The sequence below is a fragment of the Onychostoma macrolepis genome, chromosome 25, assembly GCF_012432095.1.
Source record: "Onychostoma macrolepis isolate SWU-2019 chromosome 25, ASM1243209v1, whole genome shotgun sequence".
NCBI classification, from domain to species: Eukaryota; Metazoa; Chordata; class Actinopteri; order Cypriniformes; family Cyprinidae; genus Onychostoma; species Onychostoma macrolepis.
In genome coordinates, this window is record NC_081179.1 from 9,409,588 (window position 1) to 9,431,561 (window position 21,974).

General features: G+C 34.4%; 2 protein-coding genes and 1 long non-coding RNA gene across 3 annotated transcripts; all 3 read right to left on the minus strand.

Annotated features, from left to right (window-relative positions):
• Positions 1-1,589: 1,589 nt before the first annotated feature.
• Positions 1,590-21,452, minus strand: LOC131534794 (uncharacterized). Its single transcript, XR_009269431.1, has 3 exons — positions 21,215-21,452; positions 1,947-2,070; positions 1,590-1,838 (listed from the first exon to the last, which is right to left on the minus strand). It is a non-coding gene; the product is annotated as an uncharacterized LOC131534794 (long non-coding RNA).
• On the minus strand, positions 6,584-7,276 carry LOC131534793 (C-C motif chemokine 13-like). The gene is made up of 3 exons (XM_058767822.1): positions 7,125-7,276; positions 6,852-6,975; positions 6,584-6,743 (listed from the first exon to the last, which is right to left on the minus strand). Exons 1-3 carry the CDS (start codon positions 7,186-7,188, stop codon positions 6,647-6,649), a joined length of 285 nt encoding a protein of 94 aa, XP_058623805.1. The 5' UTR covers positions 7,189-7,276; the 3' UTR covers positions 6,584-6,646.
• LOC131534792 (C-C motif chemokine 22-like) lies at positions 10,724-11,351 on the minus strand. Its single transcript, XM_058767821.1, has 3 exons — positions 11,273-11,351; positions 11,000-11,123; positions 10,724-10,916 (listed from the first exon to the last, which is right to left on the minus strand). Exons 1-3 carry the CDS (start codon positions 11,334-11,336, stop codon positions 10,820-10,822), a joined length of 285 nt encoding a protein of 94 aa, XP_058623804.1. The 5' UTR covers positions 11,337-11,351; the 3' UTR covers positions 10,724-10,819.
• Positions 21,453-21,974: the final 522 nt, after the last annotated feature.

A 21,974-nucleotide genomic window follows, 5' to 3' on the forward strand; every position in this document is an offset into this window, starting at 1 on the left:
TTAACTGCGTCTGAATATTTCACAGGGGCAAATATTCTGAGAAAAAGAGACGTAGGGCCTATATCTCAGATATTGCATTACAGTGTGATCTCATGAGAATTTGTATTTTCGTAAGATTGTTCTACAGAACGTACAGTTTCTTACATTTGCAATAGACACAGAAATGTTCAATACTGATGTATTTACAGCATCTAAACATACAATACTGACATATTGACAACACCTAAAATGTAAATCCTATTTACGTATGAATTACTTTACAGACTTACAAATGAATCCTTATGAACATTCAGTTGTCATACCAATCTGCATTTATTAGCCTATATGAAATTTACTCATTTACTTCATATGAAATGATAACATTTTGTTTTGTTCTGTGAGTTCTGCTGCTTGTTTCAAAGAATACACAATGTTAAATAAGACTACACTTTAAACCTTTAAAAAGAATAACATTTCTGCAATCGTTTAACCCGTTAACATTGACCTTAATCGTTTTAAACTTGACTTTCCTCCACTGCTTTAACTCAGATATTAGTATTTTTGTCCATAACAGCTAGTTTTCTTCACATTACTATTTTGCAGCCCTTATGAAAATGAACCATGGTTTATAGTAAAAGTGTAGTATCGATGATTTATTTGCATATTGATTACCATTATAACCACAGTTTTACTACAAATAGAGTACCATGGTTAATCTATGGTTAAACCATGGTTAATTTGCAGTTACCGTGGTTTATCATGGTTTTTTGGTTTTATTTGTAGTAAAACCATGGTTAATTTTCATAAGGGAGAACACTTCTCCTTATATTTCTATTTGTAAGATAATTATTTCTCAGAATGAGGCAGTTACAACATCATATGAAGCCTGTAGACTTTCTTAATCTGAAAACAAAGGTTTTACCCACACAGTTCATAGATGCTGCACTGAGAAAGAAGGAAGCAGATTTATTGTGAATTGAATGAATCTGTTGTATCACTATGTGTGGTTTTAAAATCACCCACTCTGCATTTTCCACCATTGCATCACATTTGCACATTTGTATTGTAATGCGCCGCAACAGTCAGACTGAGCATTTTGCTCAAGACTGGCCTTGATAGTCTCATTTAAATGTGAATTTTAAGCATTGAACATGAAACCTCAATTGCATGATGTTTATTTACAGTAGGCTAATAAACCAATTTTCTTCCCTTTTAGTGTGTAACTGTCTTTTTAAAACATTTACAGTCATATAAATTACTAGTATCTTAGGAGTTGCTAAGTTAAGTGTCTCTGTTGTCTAGAAGAAATTGCTGTCGATATGGAAGCAGAGCACTGCAGTTATTTATACATTTATTGGATTTTTTAATATTTATTTATTTTATTTTTTTGTATTAACCATCTATCTTTACTAGTGTCTTTAAAATAAAAATGTTTAAATAGAATTTAAACAAAAAGATTGCTTTCAAAATACACAAAAGAAAAAAATCACTACATTATGATATTTTTATCATTTATATTTTATTACAACAGCTGGATTCATTCACACTATATTATATATATATATATATATATATATATATATACACACACATCAGAAATAGTGGCTGAATATACAGTATGAAATGTAGAGATCAAATAGAAACAGCTTCAGACTGTAAGGCTCTGAGTCTTTGCTGTAGTAGCAGTTGTCGATGCAGCAGAAGTTGATTCTGTAGCAGTTGTTTTTGTAGCAGTTGATGTTGTTGCAGCGTTAGTTTCTGTAGCAGCTGTTGTTCTTTTGTCCACTTTATCAATATGGCCGCTCACTCAGGCAGTCTCTGGATCTACACAGATCTCTTTCCCTAAAATTCTCTTAAATCTGAAGGTTAAAACAAAAACATGACTTAAGTCAAAAACTTCAGAAGATTGTCTCATGGAGGTTCACTTCATAGTTTGAAAATGAAATAATAGCTAAGATGACACTCACACAATAGCCCGTCTGGGACAGCTGCTGCTGGTTCAGTAAGACACCACGCGCTTCACAGGAATCCTCACATTAGTGAGCTCTTCTCCACAGCACTTTGATTGTGGCGCATCAATTGAATAGAGAACTGAAATAAGGAGATATGCAAAATATCACAAACTTAATTTCATTAAAAAAAATGCAAAGAAAAACGAAGACTTCAAGCTGTTATATCTATATTTTTAAATCACCAAATGCAACAAATGAAACTAAACCTGCCACAAATATTCTGAAAACAATACTTTGGTCTAAATTCAATATGAAAACGAGTGCTCACCGCTTGAAGCCTTTACGAAAAAGAAGTTTATTCAAGTGTGCTATTAGTATAGGCTAAAAATAGGAAAGTATACTTTTAGTCTACTTTTTATGTACTTCTCAGAAATAGGCTTTATGTACTTCTCAGAAATATACTTAAAATGACATTTAAGTATACTTGACTTATATTTAGAAAAAGTCTAAATATATACTTGTGCTCCTAGAATCCGTGTTTTCATTGTTATATGGTAGGGGGCGCTAGTACACATTGTCTGTACAGAATTTCAAAAAAAACACAAGTGAAGAAGAAACCAAAACAACAGATGCTTCCACTTGTACCACTTCAGACATAAAACCAGCATCAAAACTGTGTAACATTATGGAATAAAATGAAGAGGTAATAATGGCTGTCAAGCTTTGGGGTGTTGATCGACTCCATCTACGTTTTGATTATTATTCTGAATCCAATTCATAGTCTTTTTTCAGCTTTTTGTTCAAAATGTTGTTTATTTCTTTATTTTTTGTTTATGAAACTTACTCACATTCAAGTGTTTAAAAAAAAAGAATGCATGAAGCTAGAATAAAATGTTTTTGTTTACAAGCAGATACTCTGTTCTTTCTTTAGATTTTTTGTATGTCCAGATATTCAAATAACAAACTATATACAAATTAATACCTAAATAGGGACATAGTAGTATAATTAAAGTATGATGTAAAGTTAACTTAAAGAAAACTTACGAGTATAAAACTACTAAAATGAAGTATTAGCTTTAGTTCTGGCAGGTCACGTGAGTCAAGCTTGCATCAGCTGATTCTCTGATCGTATCTACCTATAGGAATACAACACCTATCACGGCATTCCTATATAAGCTCTATTCGTATCAATCAGCAGCTTTTTCCGCTTGCTCAGGAGCAAATCAGACGGTGAATTCCATCTCTATGGGAAAGCGTTCAATCAGGAATTTTCAGGGGTTCGTTTCCCACGGAGTTCTCACCAGATTCAACAAGTTGTGAACTTGAACACGAATTCGCCGCGATTGATATAAGCTGATAGACTCGGAAGTGACCTGAGCAAGCACTGCTTCTCATAATGATATATCATTGACATAGACTCTTTGCCTGCAATGCCCGCAATTCATCGCTGAAGTTGTGCTAATGTGACTGCATCAACAACACTTTTACACGAGATCTCAAGGAGGGTTAAAGCATCCATGTAAAAATTCTTATTTCGTTCTCATTGCCTTATGCTATGTTGGCAATTATGCTATCGTCAAATATTGCTCGTTGTTAAGGCAGTTGTTCAGTAACATGTTTGTTTGCTAGGCATGCTTTTGCTTTAGGCTCACTGGTTGTATTTTGTCACGCTGGTAACATTACCCAGTAAACCTACTCAGCGAGGCTTGTTTTTATCTAGTATTGGGAATTCTGTTTCATTAAACTTATCCTATTTTTATTTCTATTTGATATGCTGTTGCTTTAATTAGTGTACCTGTTACGTGCTTGATACTTAACGGGCAGTATGTAGATTTTGCTACCAAAGGTTATTAATGCTAACGATTATCTGGATAAGGCAACATGCTGTTGCCTAAACGTCGGGTATTGACAATATGCTGTACTGCATTAAAGGGGCATGCTGCTCTTCTCAGCTGCTGATTAAAGAAGAGCACCCGTTCGCTGCTTCTCTTCTTCTTAAAGGGCATGCTGCCGCATTCTACGCTATTTCAGAAGGTCTTTGCTTTAAAGCTGTTAGGGTATTGGGATTTTGCTTGCTTTTAGGGCTTATCTAGTGCTCAGTATCATGTTTGTTGCTAGACCTGCTTGTTTCTTTAAGCTATTGGTTGTACTGCAAGTACTGGTACTTGGTAAATTTGCAACAGCAAGAAGCTAATATTTAACCTGTTGTTAGGCCATCTGATTGTTCTCGAAATATGCTTGCTGCTTATGGCTCATCTAGTTATTGGGACTGCTATTTCCTTAAGTTTCTCTGACTACTGCAACACGCTTGTTGCAAAGCTATCGAGTGTATTGGTAAGGATTTCTTTCTTCACTCACGTGGGTTGTCAGATTGAAGACACGTAACATAACGAGCACAATGTCAATGGGAGACGACAACCTGTAAACTGAGTTGATTTGTTATTATATGCTGTTCATAGAGTTTTTTAAATGGATGCTGAAGCATTTAGGCCAGGTAGAATATGCAATCTCTCTGAACCGTTCGTTGCTCGCTTCTATGGCTGCAGTACGTGTGTTTGCTGCAAATTAGGCTGTCACTTTTAGTGAGTCAATTAGCTGTCAATTTTTCTGCATCTTTTTCAGGTATTGCATAAAAGGGGCTTGCTGCTCTTCTTAGCTGCTTGTTAAGAAGAGCATGCCTTCGCTGCTACTCTCTTCCGGTAAGGGGCTTGCTGCTCTTCTTAGCTGCTTATAAAGAAGAGCACCCCTTCACTGCCTTCTGTGTAAGGGGCTGCTGCCCCAGTCTCTGCTATTTCAGAAGGATATGCTTCTTTCAGAATGCCATCAGTTGTGGTTTGGGCGGTTCTGGCCTATCGTTGTGTCGGGGGGTTCGGGCCTATCATTTGTGTTGGGGGGGTTATTATTGTTGCTCTCCCTGCTCATTCATGACAGGCTGCATGGATGGGCAGGGAGTTTTTGCACAGAACAGAACCATACCGCCAAACCAAAACTTTATGCTAAGTATCTATCTTTTGACGATAGTGGTCCTGACAGAACTAGTAGTTTACTGAGACTATACTTCAAAGTATACTAAAAATGCTACTACAAGTATTTAATTAGTAAGCTATCAGTATACCTATAAGTTCACTTTTAGTATAGTTGCAGTACAAGCTTGTGTACTCAAAGTTTACTTCTGTTATACTTAAAAATATACTTCTCTATACTAGAAAGTGGGCCAATTTAGTCCCATTGAAATAGTGCACTTAAGAGTATACTACAAGTACACTGATATTTGTATACTTACTACATAACGTATACTTAAAAATATAATTGAACTTTACTTAAGTATACTTAAAATAAACTTGAAGTATACTACTTTTTGGTAAGGGAGTCGTCTGCACAGAGCAGAAGATCACCAGGAACAGCACAGACATCAGGTGTCTCAAGATGTTTCTTCACAGTCACAGAAAGAATCTGTAGAAGTTCTGTAGAGCTTGAAGATCTCAGAGCTGTTGTGTCCAGATTAATGTCTGAGCACCTTCTTATATACATAGTCGGAGACATATTCCTCATAAAGACATTCATGTAAATCCATTTCTGAGTATTAATGAAGAAGAAAAGCAAATATCCTCCAATACTGTCTCTGAAGAGAGCGTAGCATTTTGTGTTTCTGGTACAGAAGTGAGGTCGAAGCGTGTGTGTCGAAGGCTTTATGCTTAATATAGTGATATAGTGGTGCCTCTTTGTAAATCAGGACCACTATGTTACTATATTAAGCATAAGGCCTTCGACACACACACTTTGACCTCATTTCTGTACCAGAAACAAAATCACAATTTTATGCTTGAATAAAAATATAGATAATATGTGGATATTCTACTTTGAGAAATTACACTATTATCACACAAATACCTTCAACAACCTCTACACTTCCCAAATACACCTTTTTTAAAAACATTGTGGCTCTAGTGGGACAATTGAAATGAATTTTTATTTGAACTGTACATGCTTTTATGTGAGAAACAGACACAAAACCTTGCAAACAGTGAAACAGAAATAGTAGTAGAGCTTTTTACAGCCTTGAAAAGATGACCATTAACATTACCAATTACCAATAGATGAACGCTTTTCATATTCGTATGCTGACATTAGTGTGCATATTTGCAGTATAAACTTATATCATAGTAACTCTGTGGTTTGGGTCTCTTATAGGCCTATAAAATAATGAAGTATAGTTGCTTGAAAAGGCCATTCAATTTCCTATTTGCTTCTTCTGTGACTGTGATTTGGATATCAATAAAATAAAAGAAACAAATTATGAGCTTGAAAAGGTTGTCTGAGCACCTTTGTGTGATTATGAGTGACATAGTGTCTTTCTGTGAAGGAGCAAAACCTGTTTAAATCTGGCAGTTTGTGACATCAGCAGAAAAAAGCAAGAATTTTTAGCATTTATCATCTATTTTAATACTGTATCATCTATAATACATCTATAATGCTGACTGAGATATTTAAAACAAATGCTTTGTTTCATAATAACAAACATTTTAATAAAATGTAATATACCTGTATGCAACAGAGAATAAAAACATTACTACATGATAATTTTATCACTGATATTTTATTAAAATAACTGAACCAATCACATAAATTATTCTGTAAATAAAATATTTTATATACACATTGGAAATAACACAAGGTTTGAATATACAGTTCAAATAGAAACAGTGTAGCTTCTTTTAGACTTTTGTTCTTTTGTCCACTTTAGCAATATGGCCGCTCACCCAGACGGTCTCTGGATCTACACAGAACTCTCTCCCTGCTTTTGTCTGAAACCTGATGTGAAAGACACAAAAATAAGATTTAGATCAAAGTTTCTTAATGAGTGTCTCATACAAATTGAATTTTACAGTTTGAAAATGAGATAATGTTGATGATACTCACACAATAGCTCGTCTAGGACAGCTGCTGCTGGTCCAGTAGTAAGACTTCACCATTTTCACAGGAATCTTCACATCACTGAACTCTACACAACACTTAGATTGTGCTACATCAATTGAAATGACAGCTAAAATGTGGAGAAATAAGAAAAGTTTTCAATTTGATCATGTCACAACATTTTAAATCACCAAATGCAACAAATGAAACTTCCATAAATAATCTAAAAACAATACTTTTCGTCTTCATTCAAAAATAAAACTGAAAAAGAGCGCTCACCATTTGAAGTCATCTGCTCAGAACAGAAGATCACCAGGAACAGCACAGAGATCAGGCTTCTCATTCTTCAAGATGTTTCTTCACAATCACAGAAATAATCTGTAGAAGTTCTGTAGAGCTTGAAGATCTCAGAGCTGTTGTGTCCAGAATAACGTCTGAGCAGCTTCTTATATACATGGTAGGAGATGTATTCCTTATAAAGGCATTCATGGAAATCTATTTCTAAGTATTAACATTGCAGAATCAGAGCTGTTTTTAGCTTTTTCTTTACCTCATCTTTTTTCTGATTTGTCATTAATATGAAAATGTGTCAAGTACTTTTCTTTCAGATTCACTGAAAACATGCTTCAGGAAAACAACACACAACTTCCTCTTTTCAGGCCTGTCAAGCTCGGCATTAAATGAACTAAATCTGAAGATTTTAATGATCAATTCTGAATTCTGCTGTCAATATCAGGTGCTAAACCTTCACCCCTTATTCACATATGAACCCAAAGACCTTGATTAACTGGTTCAGGTTTTTAATTAAATCACTAAACATAAGATGTTGGACCGAGAACCCCTGCTCTAAGAAAACAAAACCACTTCTTGTTTCTAGTGACACTTGTTTGTCTGATAGAGAAGTTAGAATAATAGTGAACATTTTAGACTAACTGAAATCAAGTGTGAGTATTGCAGGCCCTCTAGTTCAGCTTAGACGTGTATTTTTAATTTGTTTATTATTTATTTTTACCAATTATTGAAGTATGAGAGAATGGGTGTAAAACCAACATTAGCCAAACCTGTGTAATTGCAACAAATTAAGCTAAACCTGCCATAAATTGACTGAAAAAACTATATATTTAAATATATTTTGTCTTGATTCAAAATAAAAAAATTGTAGCCCTGTTGGGCTAAGAAATATTCCATAGGGGCAATGTTTATGGAGATAATTTCCCCTTTCATTTCTATGGTCTGTCACAACTTGGTTGCAGAGATGAACATGACGAAGAAGATATGAGACTAATAAAATAATGAACTGTATAAAGTCTATAGAGCCAATTTTGAAACACTACAGTGAAAGTGTTATGGGCTAATTAACTTACAAAGTTTTTATTAAATTCACATTAAATACAAAGTCAGTTGTATTAAAAGTACTTTATGGTATGACACTCATATCTGGTACAGAAGTGAGGTCGAAGACAGGCTTTTATGCGTATTTAATAAATGTAGGCTACTTTGCCCATCGCCCATGATAGATCAACTAACATAATCTATGAAGGTGCAAAATGCATTTACTTACACATTTGAGAATCAAGATATTTCATGATATATTTTGGGGCTATATCGAATAAAAAATTAAAACAATTTAATAAAACCCCTGCTGAAAAAAACAATAGACACCATTACAAAATTAGTAATGGTTCTACTGGTTATAATGGCACTTGTATTGGTTTTACTGGAAACTGTAATGGACCCTGTTGGTCTCTAATTGGTTACTTTCTATTGGTGGCTTGTTAAAACCAATAAATCCTAATGAAATATGTCCCAAAGTACACTAAAGAAAACCATTTTTTAATGGTTAAAAGTTGATGGTTTATAATGTTTGTAATGGTATTTGTAGTGGAAACCATTAAAATTTTCTGTGATGGTTTTATTGTTTTTTTTTTCTTCAGTAGGACATAAGCCTATATCAGTTATACAGTGGTACTGTGGCTGCTGTATGTCACATGACAAGCATGAGAGCCACCCCCCCCCCCTTCACTCGTGCCCCCTCAAAAATGAGTGCATGATGCCCCTGACACTACAATACAAAATTATTTGTCAAAATAAATGAAACATGATGAAGCATTCATTTTAGTTTAAATTGTTATAGATTACTTCTAGATTGCAGTGATACATGACATGGTGAAAAATGACTGAATGAATAATATTAAAGTAGGTTAAGATGAATTTTAAATTGTGCCCCCTAAAAGCATGAAAATGGTAGTAGATGTATTCCTTACAATGGCATTCATGTAAATCCATTTCTGAGTATCAACATTGTATAATGAGAGTTGATTTTAGCTCTTTCTTTTCTTCATCCTTTTTCTGCTTTGTTGTTCATGTAAGAAAGTGGAAGGTACTTTTCTTTCAAATTCACTGAAAATTTGCTTCAGGAAAACAAAACACAGCTCTTTTCAGGCCTGTCAGGTTCAGCGCTAAATGTTAAGATTTTAATGATCAAATCTGAATTGTGCTATCACCAAATATCAGATGTTAAACCTTCAACCCTTGCTCACAAGTAAACCCAAAGACCTTGATTAACTGATCCAGGTGTGTTTTATTGAAGTAATAAACTCACTGTTATTAAACTTTAGGGGTTCTTAGCCCTCAATGAGGATGTGAAACAAATGCCCTCGTGGTCCAGGGGCACCAAGATGGGACTGAAAGGGCACTTTAGCATTGGTGATTAAAGGGGCAGGGGCCTTCTTCTTCACAGAACTAAAATATGCACAAATAATGAAAAAATGGGGCAGCTGTTTTTTTTTTCTTCATTTACAGTGAGAAAAAAGGTGCGATTTTCTTGGGAGTCAGACACTCACTTTAAAATGCTATTTTCAGTCAGACTAAAACAATAATTCAGTTTTTCCAACCGAGCCTACCGAAGAGAAAACGGATTTCACAGTAAATGAGAGAGAGAGAAAAAAAGTGCTTTAAAGCTTGTTGTTTTGTAGAACATCACATTTGATATGAGGACAGTAGGGCCTGTAGATAGGGAGTATGTGTTATTTAATAAAAATATAATTATCTTTTCAGAATGACATTTTTTTTCTTCTCAAGTCTGTGGGGTAAAACGCCCCCAGGGGGCAATGGGCAATTACTGTAGTTATTCTGTTCTGAACATCAAATCCTTTGTTTTTCCATCAGATGTATTCTAACTAGTTGGTTGAATCAAAATATTTGGACTTTATATTTAAAAATTACCTCAAGTTAGCATCAGGTAGCAAGTTAGCTACCATCAGCTAACTTTTTTTTTTTTTTTTTCAAATAAGCTATTATAATTTTGTAATTCATAATTATTGATTATATTCTTTTTTATTTTAAGCTAAAACTGTCTGAACTCTGATTTTGCTGTAAATGTTTTTGCTTTGTCAGACTGGGGGCTATTTTAAAACGCCACCTTGGTACAAATTTAATTTTTGTTAAAAATCTAATAACATGAAAACTCTGGACATTTTTCATACTTGGTTTATAATTTATGCCAGTCTCATTAAAACTATGATAACTTTGCTGAACACATTTAACCTTAGTTTAACAGAAAACAAATTACACAGTCCTTAAACGGGACGTTTTCCACTCTACCCTACTGTCTATATTTCATTTTTCTAATTCTATTAATACCAAGTATATAGTATTTTAGTGCTTACATGAGAAGGGAAATGTGTTGCTAAAACATATTTGGTTTTAGTCATTTTTATACAATTCATGATTTTTAAAACAAATGCTTTGTTTCATGAGACATATATTTGAATAAAATTGAATATACCTGTATGCAATAGAAGATAAAAACGTTACCACATTATGATCATCATTGATATTTTATTTAAAAAAACTGAACCCAATTACATAAGTTATTCTGTCAATAAAATATTTTATATACACATTGGAAATAGCACAAGGTTTGAATATACAATATGAAATGCACAGTTCGAAGAGAAACAGTGTAGCTTCTTTTAGACTGTTGTTCTTTTGTCCACTTTATCAATATGGCCGCTCACCCAGACGGTCTCTGGATCTACACAGAACTCTCTCCCTGATTTTGTCAGAAACCTGATGTGAAAGAAACAAAAATAAGATTTAGATCAAAGATTGGCTTTACAGTTTGAAAATGAGATAATGTTGATGATACTCACACAATAGCTCGTCTGGGACAGCTGCTGCTGGTCCAGTAGTAAGACTTCACCATTTTCACAGGAATCTTCAGATCAGTGAACTCTACACAACACTTAGATTGTGCTGAATCAATTGAAATGACAGCTAAAATGTGGAGAAATAAGACAGAAGTTTTCAAGTTGATCATGTCACAACATTTTAAATCACCAAATGCAACAAATGAAACTGCCATAAATCTGTAAACAATACATTTTGTCTTCATTCAAAAATGAAAATTAAAAAAGAGCGCTCACCGCTTGAAGTCATCTGCACAGAGCAGAAGATCACCAGGAACAGCACAGAGATCAGGCTTCTCATTCTTCAAGATGTTTCTTCACAATCACAGAAAGAATCTGTAGAAGTTCTGTAGAGCTTGAAGATCTCAGAGCTGTTGTGTCCAGATTAATGTCTGAGCAGCTTCTTATATACATAGTCAGAGACATATTCCTCATAAAGGTATTCATGAAAATCCATTTCTGAGAATCAACATTGTAGAATGAGAGTTGTTTTTAGCTCTTTCTTTTCCTCATCCTTTTTCTGCTTTGTTGCTCATGTGAAAATGTGGCAAATACTTTTCTTTCAGATTCACTGAAAACGTGCTTCAGCAAAACAACACACAACTTCCTCTTTTCAGGCCTGTCAAGCTCAACATTAAATGAACTAAATCTGAAGATTTTAATGATGAAATCTGAATTGTGCTGTCACCAAATATCAGGTGCTTAACCTTGACCCCTTACTCACATATAAACCCAAAGACCTTGATTAACTGATCCAGGTTTGCTTACGTTGAACCACCAGAAACAGGACTGAGAACCCCTGCTCTAAGAAAACAAAACCACTTCTTGTCTCTAGTGACACTTGTGGTCTGATAGAGAAGTTAGAATAATTCAGCCCCCAGTTAAACAGATTCACAGAATTGAAATATGCAAATATAATAACAGGAAAAGGGCAGCTTCTCATTTACAGTTAGTGTCTGCACTCTCAGAAATAAAGGTACAAAAGCTGTCACTGGGGCAGTACCTTTTCAAAAGGTACACTTAGGTTCAAATGTGTACACTTTTAAGTACTAATATGTACCTATAAGGTACCAAAATGGACCCTTTAGGTACAAACATGTACCATTTGAAAAGGTACCGCCCCAGTAACAACTTTTGTACCTTTATTTCTGAGAGTGTGGGACAGATGATGCTGGTCACCGGTTTCAGAGGACTCTTCACACTATTGATCTCTCCACAGCACTTTGATTGTGCCACATCAAGTACTAAAACTGAAATATCCCAAATTAGAAAAATCTCATGTATCTGTTTGCTCATGCACAAAAAAAGACAAAAGTTTTTGAGTATCTGTCTATATTTTCAAATCACCAAGTACAACACTAAATTGTAAAACTAAGACCTACTAATCTGAAAATAAGTCTTTATTTAACAAAAAGAGCCATCACCACTTAAGGTCATCTGCACAGAGCAGAAGAGCACCAGAAACAGCACAGACATCAGGCGTCTCATTCTTCAATGAATCAAGAAGAAGTTCTGCAGAGCTTCAAGCTTTCTGTTACGAAGTTACAAAAGCATGAATAAAATAGTCCATTAACATTTTCATTTGGTTTACTTCAGTGTCCCTTTTTGTCCCAATCAATCATTTAGAATCATGTTATTAATGTTATCAAAATTATTCAAATTCTATTTCCTCTACACTTTATTACATTCATATTGCCTTCTTTAGTTTACATTTGAATGCATAACAGATCTGGTATTAACAAGTATTTCAGTATTATTCAATTTAACTATTCAACGCCTGTATTATGCATATTACAGTTCTTCTCAGTTGCTTTGGTACATTTCTCAAATCATCCTTAACATTTACAAACCAGCAAGTGCATTTCTCAAATTAATTAGAAAAGGGGAGTCTCTGGAAATTTCTAAAGATCCATCCGGAGATCTACAACAAGGTCCTTTTAGAAACTCAAGAGACAACATGAGTTGCTCAGAAACTTTCTGTACATTTTCTTTTTTTTTTTTTTGTTTGAGGATACAATTATAATTCAAACTATCCATTGCAAATTGTAATATTGTAATCCTTGTAATCTTATAGTTACAGTTGACAAGAATTTTTAGCATGGTTTTATATCTATAATACTTTGGGAAAACTTTGCATAATATCTAATGGATTCTAGTATAGTTTCATCTCTTATCTTTGTCATTGAAAGTCTATCAGACCGAAATCATCCACCATTAGATGTACCATTAGACAGTACCATGAAGCACATAGTATATCAACATCAGGTAGAGTGCGGTAAGTAGGGCCTGTAGATAGGGAGTATGTGTTATTTAATAAAAATATAATTATATTTTCAGAATGACATTTTTTTTCTTCTCAAGTCTGTGGGGTAAAACGCCCCCAGGGGGCAATGGGCAATTACTGTAGCTATTCTGTTCTGAACATCAAATCCTTTGTTTTTCCATCAGATGTATTCTAACTAGTTGGTTGAATCAAAATATTTGGACTTTATATTTAAAAATTACCTCAAGTTAGCATCAGGTAGCAAGTTAGCTACCATCAGCTAACTTTTTTTTTTTTTTTTTCAAATAAGCTATTATAATTTTGTAATTCATAATTATTGATTATATTCTTTTTTATTTTAAGCTAAAACTGTCTGAACTCTGATTTTGCTGTAAATGTTTTTGCTTTGTCAGACTGGGGGCTATTTTAAAACGCCACCTTGGTACAAATTAAATTTTTGTTAAAAAATCTAATAACATGAAAACTCTGGACATTTTTCATACTTGGTTTATAATTTATGTCAGTCTCACTAAAACTATGATAACTTTGCTGAACAAATTTAACCTTAATTTTACAGAAAACTAATTACACAGTCCTTAAACGGGACGTTTTCCACTCTACCCTACTGTCTATATTTCATTTTTCTAATTCTATTAATACCAAGTATATAGTATTTTAGTGCTTACATGAGAAGGGAAATGTGTTGCTAAAACATATTTGGTTTTAGTCATTTTTATACAATTCATGATTTTAAAACAAATGCTTTGTTTCATGAGACATATATTTGAATAAAATTGAATATACCTGTATGCAATAGAAGATAAAAACGTTACCACATTATGATCATCATTGATATTTTATTTAAAAAACTGAACCCAATTACATAAGTTATTCTGTCAATAAAATATTTTATATAAAATTGGAAATAGCACAAGGTTTGAATATACAATATGAAATGCACAGTTCAAAGAGAAACAGTGTAGCTTCTTTTAGACTGTTGTTCTTTTGTCCACTTTATCAATATGGCCGCTCACCCAGACGGTCTCTGGATCTACACAGAACTCTCTCCCTGATTTTGTCAGAAACCTGATGGGAAAGAAACAAAAATAAGATTTAGGTCAAAGTTTGTTTTTTTAATGGAGTGTCTTTACAGATTGACTTTACAGTTTGAAAATGAGATAATGTTGATGATACTCACACAATAGCTCGTCTGGGACAGCTGCTGCTGGTCCAGTAGTAAGTCGACACCATTTTCACAGGAATCTTCAGATCAGTGAACTCTACACAACACTTAGATTGTGCTAAATCAATTGAAAAAGAGCGTTCACCGCTTGAAGTCATCTGCTCAGAGCAGAAGATCACCAGGAACAGCACAGAGATCAGGCGTCTCATTCTTCAAGATGTTTCTTCAGACTGATGCAATGAATCAAAAGGTTACACCGTTACAAAAGCATGAGTAAAATAGTACTTAACATTTTCATTTCATTTATTTCAGTGTCCATTTTTACACCAATCAGCCTAATTTAGAATCATCAGTATCAAAAATAATCAAATTGTATTGCCTCTACATTTCATTACATTCACATTGCCTTTTTTAGTTTATATTTGAATGCTTAACAGATCTGGTATTAACAAGTATTCAGTATTCAATTCAACTATATTTCACATATTACAGTCTTTCTCAGTCACTTTAGTACATTTCTCAATTCATCCTCAACATTTGCAGACAAGCAAGTGCATTTCTCCAGACAATTTATACAAACAGCATCACACAATGGGTTACCAAAAGCCTGTTAATTGCTCAAAATCCTTAGTTCATCTCTCAAAAGTAAATATTTATATCAATGAATGCATTTTTCATGAATAAGATAGTCGAAATGTTTAGCCATGTTATAATAGTGTACTGACAGTACTTCCTGATGTAAACTGCTGCTGTGTTTTGATACCAAAAAATGCACAAGGCTTCACTTGTTTCAGTGTTGCATACATAACAGATCATTGTCTAATGCCACTGTTTATATTCACGATCTATTACAATAGTCAAAGCATCATTCCATTTTAAATGGTTTCTTTTTTAATTTATGGATTTCACCTGTAAGCCTATAACAGGAGAAAATGAAGAAGCAGGAGAATCACGTCCGCTCTGTCACAGCTCCTCTTGTGGTACAAAGCTGGTGCATTAAATCACTCATTTATTTTCATCCTATATGATCATGCCAAAATAAACTAACCTTTGTATTGTCCATACAAACGTCACTACACAGTCAGCATTTCACAACTGAAAAACAAATAAAACCCTTCAAGGCTGTTAACTGAGAGCCAAACAAAAAGAAAAAACACACACAATTGTGTAGCTATATACTTGGCATCACACTGTTGTGTCCAAAATAATGTACACATCAATACATTATTATATGAGACCTTATTATATGAGATTTATACACCTCATATATTTATACACCTTATTATATGAGATCATATGAGATTTTTCACCAAACAACATTCTTGTATAAATAAACATCCATTTCTGAGTATAAAGATTGTATAAATTCTGCAGAGAGCTTGAAATTTAAGAAGTTCAGTTGAAAGAACTACCCCTGCAGGTATGAACAGTGTGAGTCATGCCACAAAATAACCTTGGATTATGCTGCCACGGTTAAAAAACAGTCGAGTGTGAAAAAGTATAGATCAAGGATTCATCTGGATTCACACAAAATTCAGTTCTAGGTTTCGTAACCCTAAGGAGGAAAAGTTCACATTCAAAATGTTTGTTTAAAGTGCCGGCATGCACAAAATCATCTTCTATAATTCAGCTATAAAGGAGCAAACTTACAACCTATAAACTTACACAATGGCTGGGAGAGGGCAATGTGAAACTGTCTTCACAGCACTGACATTTTTTTTTTGTCTGGATGTAAACTAGTTGTGTACCCAAACAGCTGTTGGTAAGATGAAAATTAATTAATTAAAAAAATAAAACTAATAATAATAATATATATATATATATAGTTTTAGGAGAGAATGGGTATAAAACCAACATTAGCCAAACCTGTGTAATTGCAATAAATGAAACTAAACCTCATTTTTATTTATTTTTGTTTGAGGATACAATTATAATGCAAACAATCCATTGCAAATTGTAATCCTTGTAATCTTATAGCTACAGTCGACAAGAATTTTTAGCATGGTTTTATCATCTATAATCCTTTGGGAAACCTTTGCATAATATCTTATGTATTCCAGCATAGTTTCATCTTTTATCTTTATCATTGAAAGTCTATCAGACTGAAAACTTCCACCATTAGATGGCAGTATATGACTGCAGGACTGTACCATGAAGAACGTATATTAAAGAGGACCTATTATGCCCGTTTACAAGATGTAAAATAAGTATCTGATGTCCCCAGAGCGTATATGTGAAGTTTTAGTTCAATATTCCCCACAGATAAATTTTTACGGCTTGTTAAAATTGCCACTTTTAGGGTATGAGCCAAAACGCGCTGATTTGAGTATGATGCGAGTGAGCTGCTGCTCCCGGAGAAGAGGGCGGAGCTTCAAGAGCTCAAGCTCCGGTGTTAAGGATCAACTGGGGATCGTGTTAACTGGGGATGTGCGCGTGCACGCAAGTGTGTTTACCTGGATTTCCAGCAGATGTTAGACGGCGACAGATTCGTCACTGCAATATTCCACAGGTCATAGATTAAAAAACGTGTTTCATTTCATCAGTTGTATACATTGGCATCATGCACAATAAAGTGGTTTGATTCCGCGGAGTCCGTACCTGCGTATTTCACATGGTTTTAGTGAAGTTTACCATGCTCCCAAACCACGCCCACGTTAACATGGGACATTTGTTTCAATCTCAATGGATGATCAATGAACGAACTGAAGTAAACATGTAAGTATTTTCTTTTCAGTATCACTGTACATGGTATTTGTAGTGTGCTGTCATGTGTTCTAATTAACAGATATAAAAATTAAAATTACTGGTAGGCTACCTAAAGCAAACATGAATTGCAAAGTGTTTTTATTGACAAGCCTGTTCATTGATCTGTAGTTCATATATATATATATATATATATATATATATATATATATATATATATAGCCTATGTGTGTGTGTGTGTGTGTGTGTGTGTGTACCTGTTTTCTCTAAATTTAGGTCCCCACAGGTAAACAAGCTAATAAATCACACAGAATGAAGTTTTTTGAAAATCTAAAAATGCAGAAAGTCTCCTGTAATGGTACGGTCTGTACAGTAGAAAAAGCATTACGCCTATGGAGAGTCCCCACAAGGATAACAAACCAGACGGTGTGTGTGTGTGTGTATGAAGAAAAAAAGTTTGTGTGGTTTTACCTCGATTGAATACAATAAAACTAAAAAAATATAACAAAATAACTAAAATATAATAAAATACCTAACTACATAATACTACTGTTGTTAGAAATTGCAACAAAATTAAAATAGAAATATAAACTTTTGGACTGCTGGTTCGTCTGGTCAGAGGAGAACTGGGCCCCCGACTGAGTCTGGTTTCTCCCAAGGTTTTTTTTTTCTCCATTCTGTCACAGAGGGAGTTTTGGTTCCTTGCCGCTGTCGCCTCTGGCTTGCTCAGTTGGGGACACTTAATTTATAGCGATTATTGCCGATTTGATTGCACAGATAATATTTAAACTAAACTGAGCTAGACAATGACATCTCTGAATTCAATAATGAAATGCCTTTAACTGAAAATTGAGTGTTTAATCTTATCATTATACATTACTGACACTCTATCCTCTAATTTGATACTGTTAAGTGCTTTGACACAATCTGTATTGTTAAAAGCGCTATATAAATAAAGGTGACTTGACTTGACTTTACTCTGATTTTATTATCTGAGATCTCTTCCTTGTACAGTCAGCTCTGGTGCCTCTGTATCCTCTTCCCTGGACATAAAGTTTCATCATGGATTTATGACTGATCTGAAATCAACATTTTGTATTGGCTTAGAACTCTGTTCAGAACAATTCTGTATTCAGTTTCTTACAAACATATAATCAATTGAATTACCTTAATTTTATCTATGCTTAATAGTGTGTCTGTATTGTACTGTACGTTATGCTCAGTTAGGTGCTTGAATATGTTGTGAATCTGATGTCTTTCATTGAACATGTAGAGAACACTTTGTTTAAAGTAAATTCTAAGTTCATGACTCCTGCTTTTCATTTTACATATAGGCCTACTGGTCTCTTGGCAGACTGCTTGTGTTTCCGACCATAGAAAACATGTTATGAGCTGCAGGATTCAAAGCCAAACTCTTTTAATACTGTATGTGTGATGAACACAGGAAGGCATTTTTCCACAATTTGTATGAGCGATATATGTCACATGTATGGCATGTATGTTTACACTTTTAAGGTGACAAAGTGATTGACGTGTTTATTAAAAGTGAACCATGCTGTAGGATCTTTCTTACTGACTCATAGCTTCCATATGAGCATAGACCGTTTCCATACTGTCTTTTCTATGAAAGTCCTGTGACAGTCACTCAGCAGCCACAACTTTTTCATGACTGACATGATACTGTGATGATGAATTATTACATATATGGCTAATATTGCAAAAGACAGTATACATCACTAACCTCATAATCATTTGACATATTACACGAATATGATACCTCTTTCACAAACATTAATTCGAATAGGAAAACCTTCAAAATTTACTTTATTGCAGACTTCTTGAGCTAAAAATATGACACACAAGCCTGTCAGTTTCGTAAAAAAAATGAGTGTGGGCCTCTTTATATGTAATATAACTTTGAATTATGCCAGTTATCTTCATTTCAGTGGTAACAACCTCACTAACATTTGGATTCAGCCTTTGTGAAGATTTTAGATGACCCTAACACCTGTGAAGAGATAACAACCCCTGCAAAAAACTAATGATCCCAACTCTGAATCAATATGCAAAACTGCAAAATTATCCTTATATTGTAAACATTAATATGTAAATCATTGCCTAAACATGTTTGTGCATAACTGAATGATGTTAACTACCCAGATCCAGCCCGTTTCCAGTCCAGATGGTGGATCAGCACCTAGAGAAGACCACAACAGCTCTAAATGTCAGTGGAGACCATGTAAACTAGATGTGCCCTACAGACAGATCCCCTGCGAAGACCTTGTCACCTCGACAGCCATCAGCACAACTGAACTGAGCCAGAGGATGACTTCACTGAATCAACCATGAACTGACTTTAACTGAGAAATTGACTTCATTTTAGAGCTGCTTTACGGCTGAAATGAACTTTGTTTGCATTATTGACACACTATTTCAGTATTTAACACTGTGAAGCTCCTTTGACACAATCTGTATTGTATAAAGCGCTATATAAATAAAGGTGACCTCATTTGACTTGACAGACCTCTATTATAAAACTGTACATTTCTGCAATATGGTAATTACATCGACAGTCATTTCTGACATAGCAGATTTCTCTTCATAGTAAAGAAAAAGAAAAAAAAAATGCATTTTATGTAAAACTGCTTTGAAGCTGTATTGTTAAAAGTGTTTGTGTGTGTGATTTTGCTTCAACACCTAACTATGTAGGCTATATACGTTTGTTGAACATTCCCTATTCAGGATAATTCATTGCATTTTATCTGTGTCACTAATTCGAAATTATATGCATAACAAAAAACTATAGCTTGTTTATCACGCATTGTTTAGCAATATAAAACAGAAAGAAAATGAAATGCTTGACATTCCTTCAACCACTGCAATTTTGCTGCTCAAATTCATTTACACAAATTAAGTAATATTTTTGAACAAATGCATACACAGACGTTGCAATGAAACAAAGTAAACACCTTATTTAATGAATTTACAATTGTCATTAGAAAAAAAAATCTATTGAAAGGAATTAAGCCTAAACAAATTAATCCGGTGTTCTGTCCATTTGTGCTACCCTGTCAGATTTTGCTACCTTCTATTAATATTGCTACTAAAACAGTAGGTAGTACAATTCGACAACGAAAAATGCTACCTGTCAAATTATGATTTATTAATGTCTACACCTACCACAACCCTAAACCTACCCTTACAGTAATGCAGATACATTCAATATTGTTGTTCAGCATGAGAAAAAAGCGAAATATTGCGCAATATTGATGTGCGCATGCGCAGTAAGCCCTGGTAGGAAAATCTGACGGGTAGGATAAAATGTCAGGACACCGGGCGTGGTCTGAGAAGCGACACGAAAACGCATTAAAACTTCCCTTAAACCGCTTCAGATACATTGGGACATCGACAGGGGAAACAATAATGAGTCTAATAATGATACAAACATTCACAAATAATGTGGAAAGCTTTGAAATCTGTTCCGTTGAAAATTCCCTGTGAGGAATCTGTGGAGGTCCAACATCTGCTGGAAACTCAAGTAAAAATATTAGCGTGCAGGCGCATGTCCCCAGTTAACACGATCCCCAGCTGATCCATAACACCAGCTGTGCTAGTCTTTGCAAATAAACATTCCACTATTAATACAAGCCTGTTATCTTTACAGAAAACTACTCGGTTTCAAAGTCAGTCATCTGATTATACTGTGCATAATAAATTCGCATTTATGAATTACACAGATGGGGAGCACAGCGGGATAAAAATAACAACATGGCTAACTTTAGTCTCATGCTATCACAAACTTTATAAGTCCCACTACTGATTATGAGCTGGACAACTTCAAGCGATCAACTCACATTGCTTATAAGCAACTTTTAACTACCACATTCCTATTCACAATCATTTTGGCAGCACTTGAAGGCAGCATCAGTGAAAACAAGCAGAGACAATGATAGCTTTAGCAATTAGCCTTACAGAGTGCCAAGAAGCTCTTTCAGAAAGGCAATTTGGAAAACAAACGCGTGATACTTACTTTGTCTGGAGCTGACGTTCACGCATGAAGCATTGGTATTGATTCCTAAACAATTAGGGGACATTACCGATTTTTTCCAGGATATTTCCTTTGAAAATGAAATGTAACCACAGTGTCCTCGGCTCAGATGGGGGGAGATTATGGGCGACTCCTATGTTCATTAGTGCATCCCAAAACACAACACTTGCCTCTTTGGTGCTGACATTGTATATATCTCCAGTAATGGAGTACAGCAGCTTCTCACTCAGAGCTGTGTTTATGCTAATAGGGCAGAGAGTGTCACAAATGGGCGGGACTTTTTCCCCTCTGTGACGTGAACAGAGGGAGAATCTGAAACAGCTCGTTTGGAGAGACTGTGCATGATTTATTGGTTTTATTAAAAAAAAATGAGTTGCTGGATTTTTATCATGATAAGCTGGTTGTTTTCACACACTGCGGCCACACAACTGTGTTCAAACACCTTATAAAAGTGATAGGTCCCCTTTAAAAGTTCAAAAGCTATATACTGTCAATATTTAATTTTGCCAATTCTATTAACAAACAAGGTATATAGTGTTTTAGTGTTTACATGAAAAGGGAAATGTATTGCTACAACAGATTTGTTTTTAGTCTTATTTAGAAAATTCACCATAGCCTGACCTGAATATTTAAAAGGTTTCTTCATGATACACACATTTGAATAAAATTGATTATACCTGTATGCAATAGAGAATAAAAATGTGACTACATTATTATAATTCTTTCAATGATATTTTATTAA

Excerpts from the sequence above, each read along its gene's own strand:
- LOC131534793 (XM_058767822.1), bottom strand. The coding sequence starts at position 7,188 with ATGAGAAGCCTGATCTCTGTGCTGTTCCTGGTGATCTTCTGTTCTGAG. Across the intron at positions 6,976-7,124 it reads TGAGCAGATGACTTCAAATG|CTGTCATTTCAATTGATGTA; the intron begins GTGAGCGCTCTT and ends TCCACATTTTAG. Across the intron at positions 6,744-6,851 it reads TGTCCTAGACGAGCTATTGT|GTTTCAGACAAAAGCAGGGA; the intron begins GTGAGTATCATC and ends CTTTCACATCAG.
- LOC131534792 (XM_058767821.1), bottom strand. The coding sequence starts at position 11,336 with ATGAGAAGCCTGATCTCTGTGCTGTTCCTGGTGATCTTCTGCTCTGTG. Across the intron at positions 11,124-11,272 it reads TGTGCAGATGACTTCAAGCG|CTGTCATTTCAATTGATTCA; the intron begins GTGAGCGCTCTT and ends TCCACATTTTAG. Across the intron at positions 10,917-10,999 it reads TGTCCCAGACGAGCTATTGT|GTTTCTGACAAAATCAGGGA; the intron begins GTGAGTATCATC and ends CTTTCACATCAG.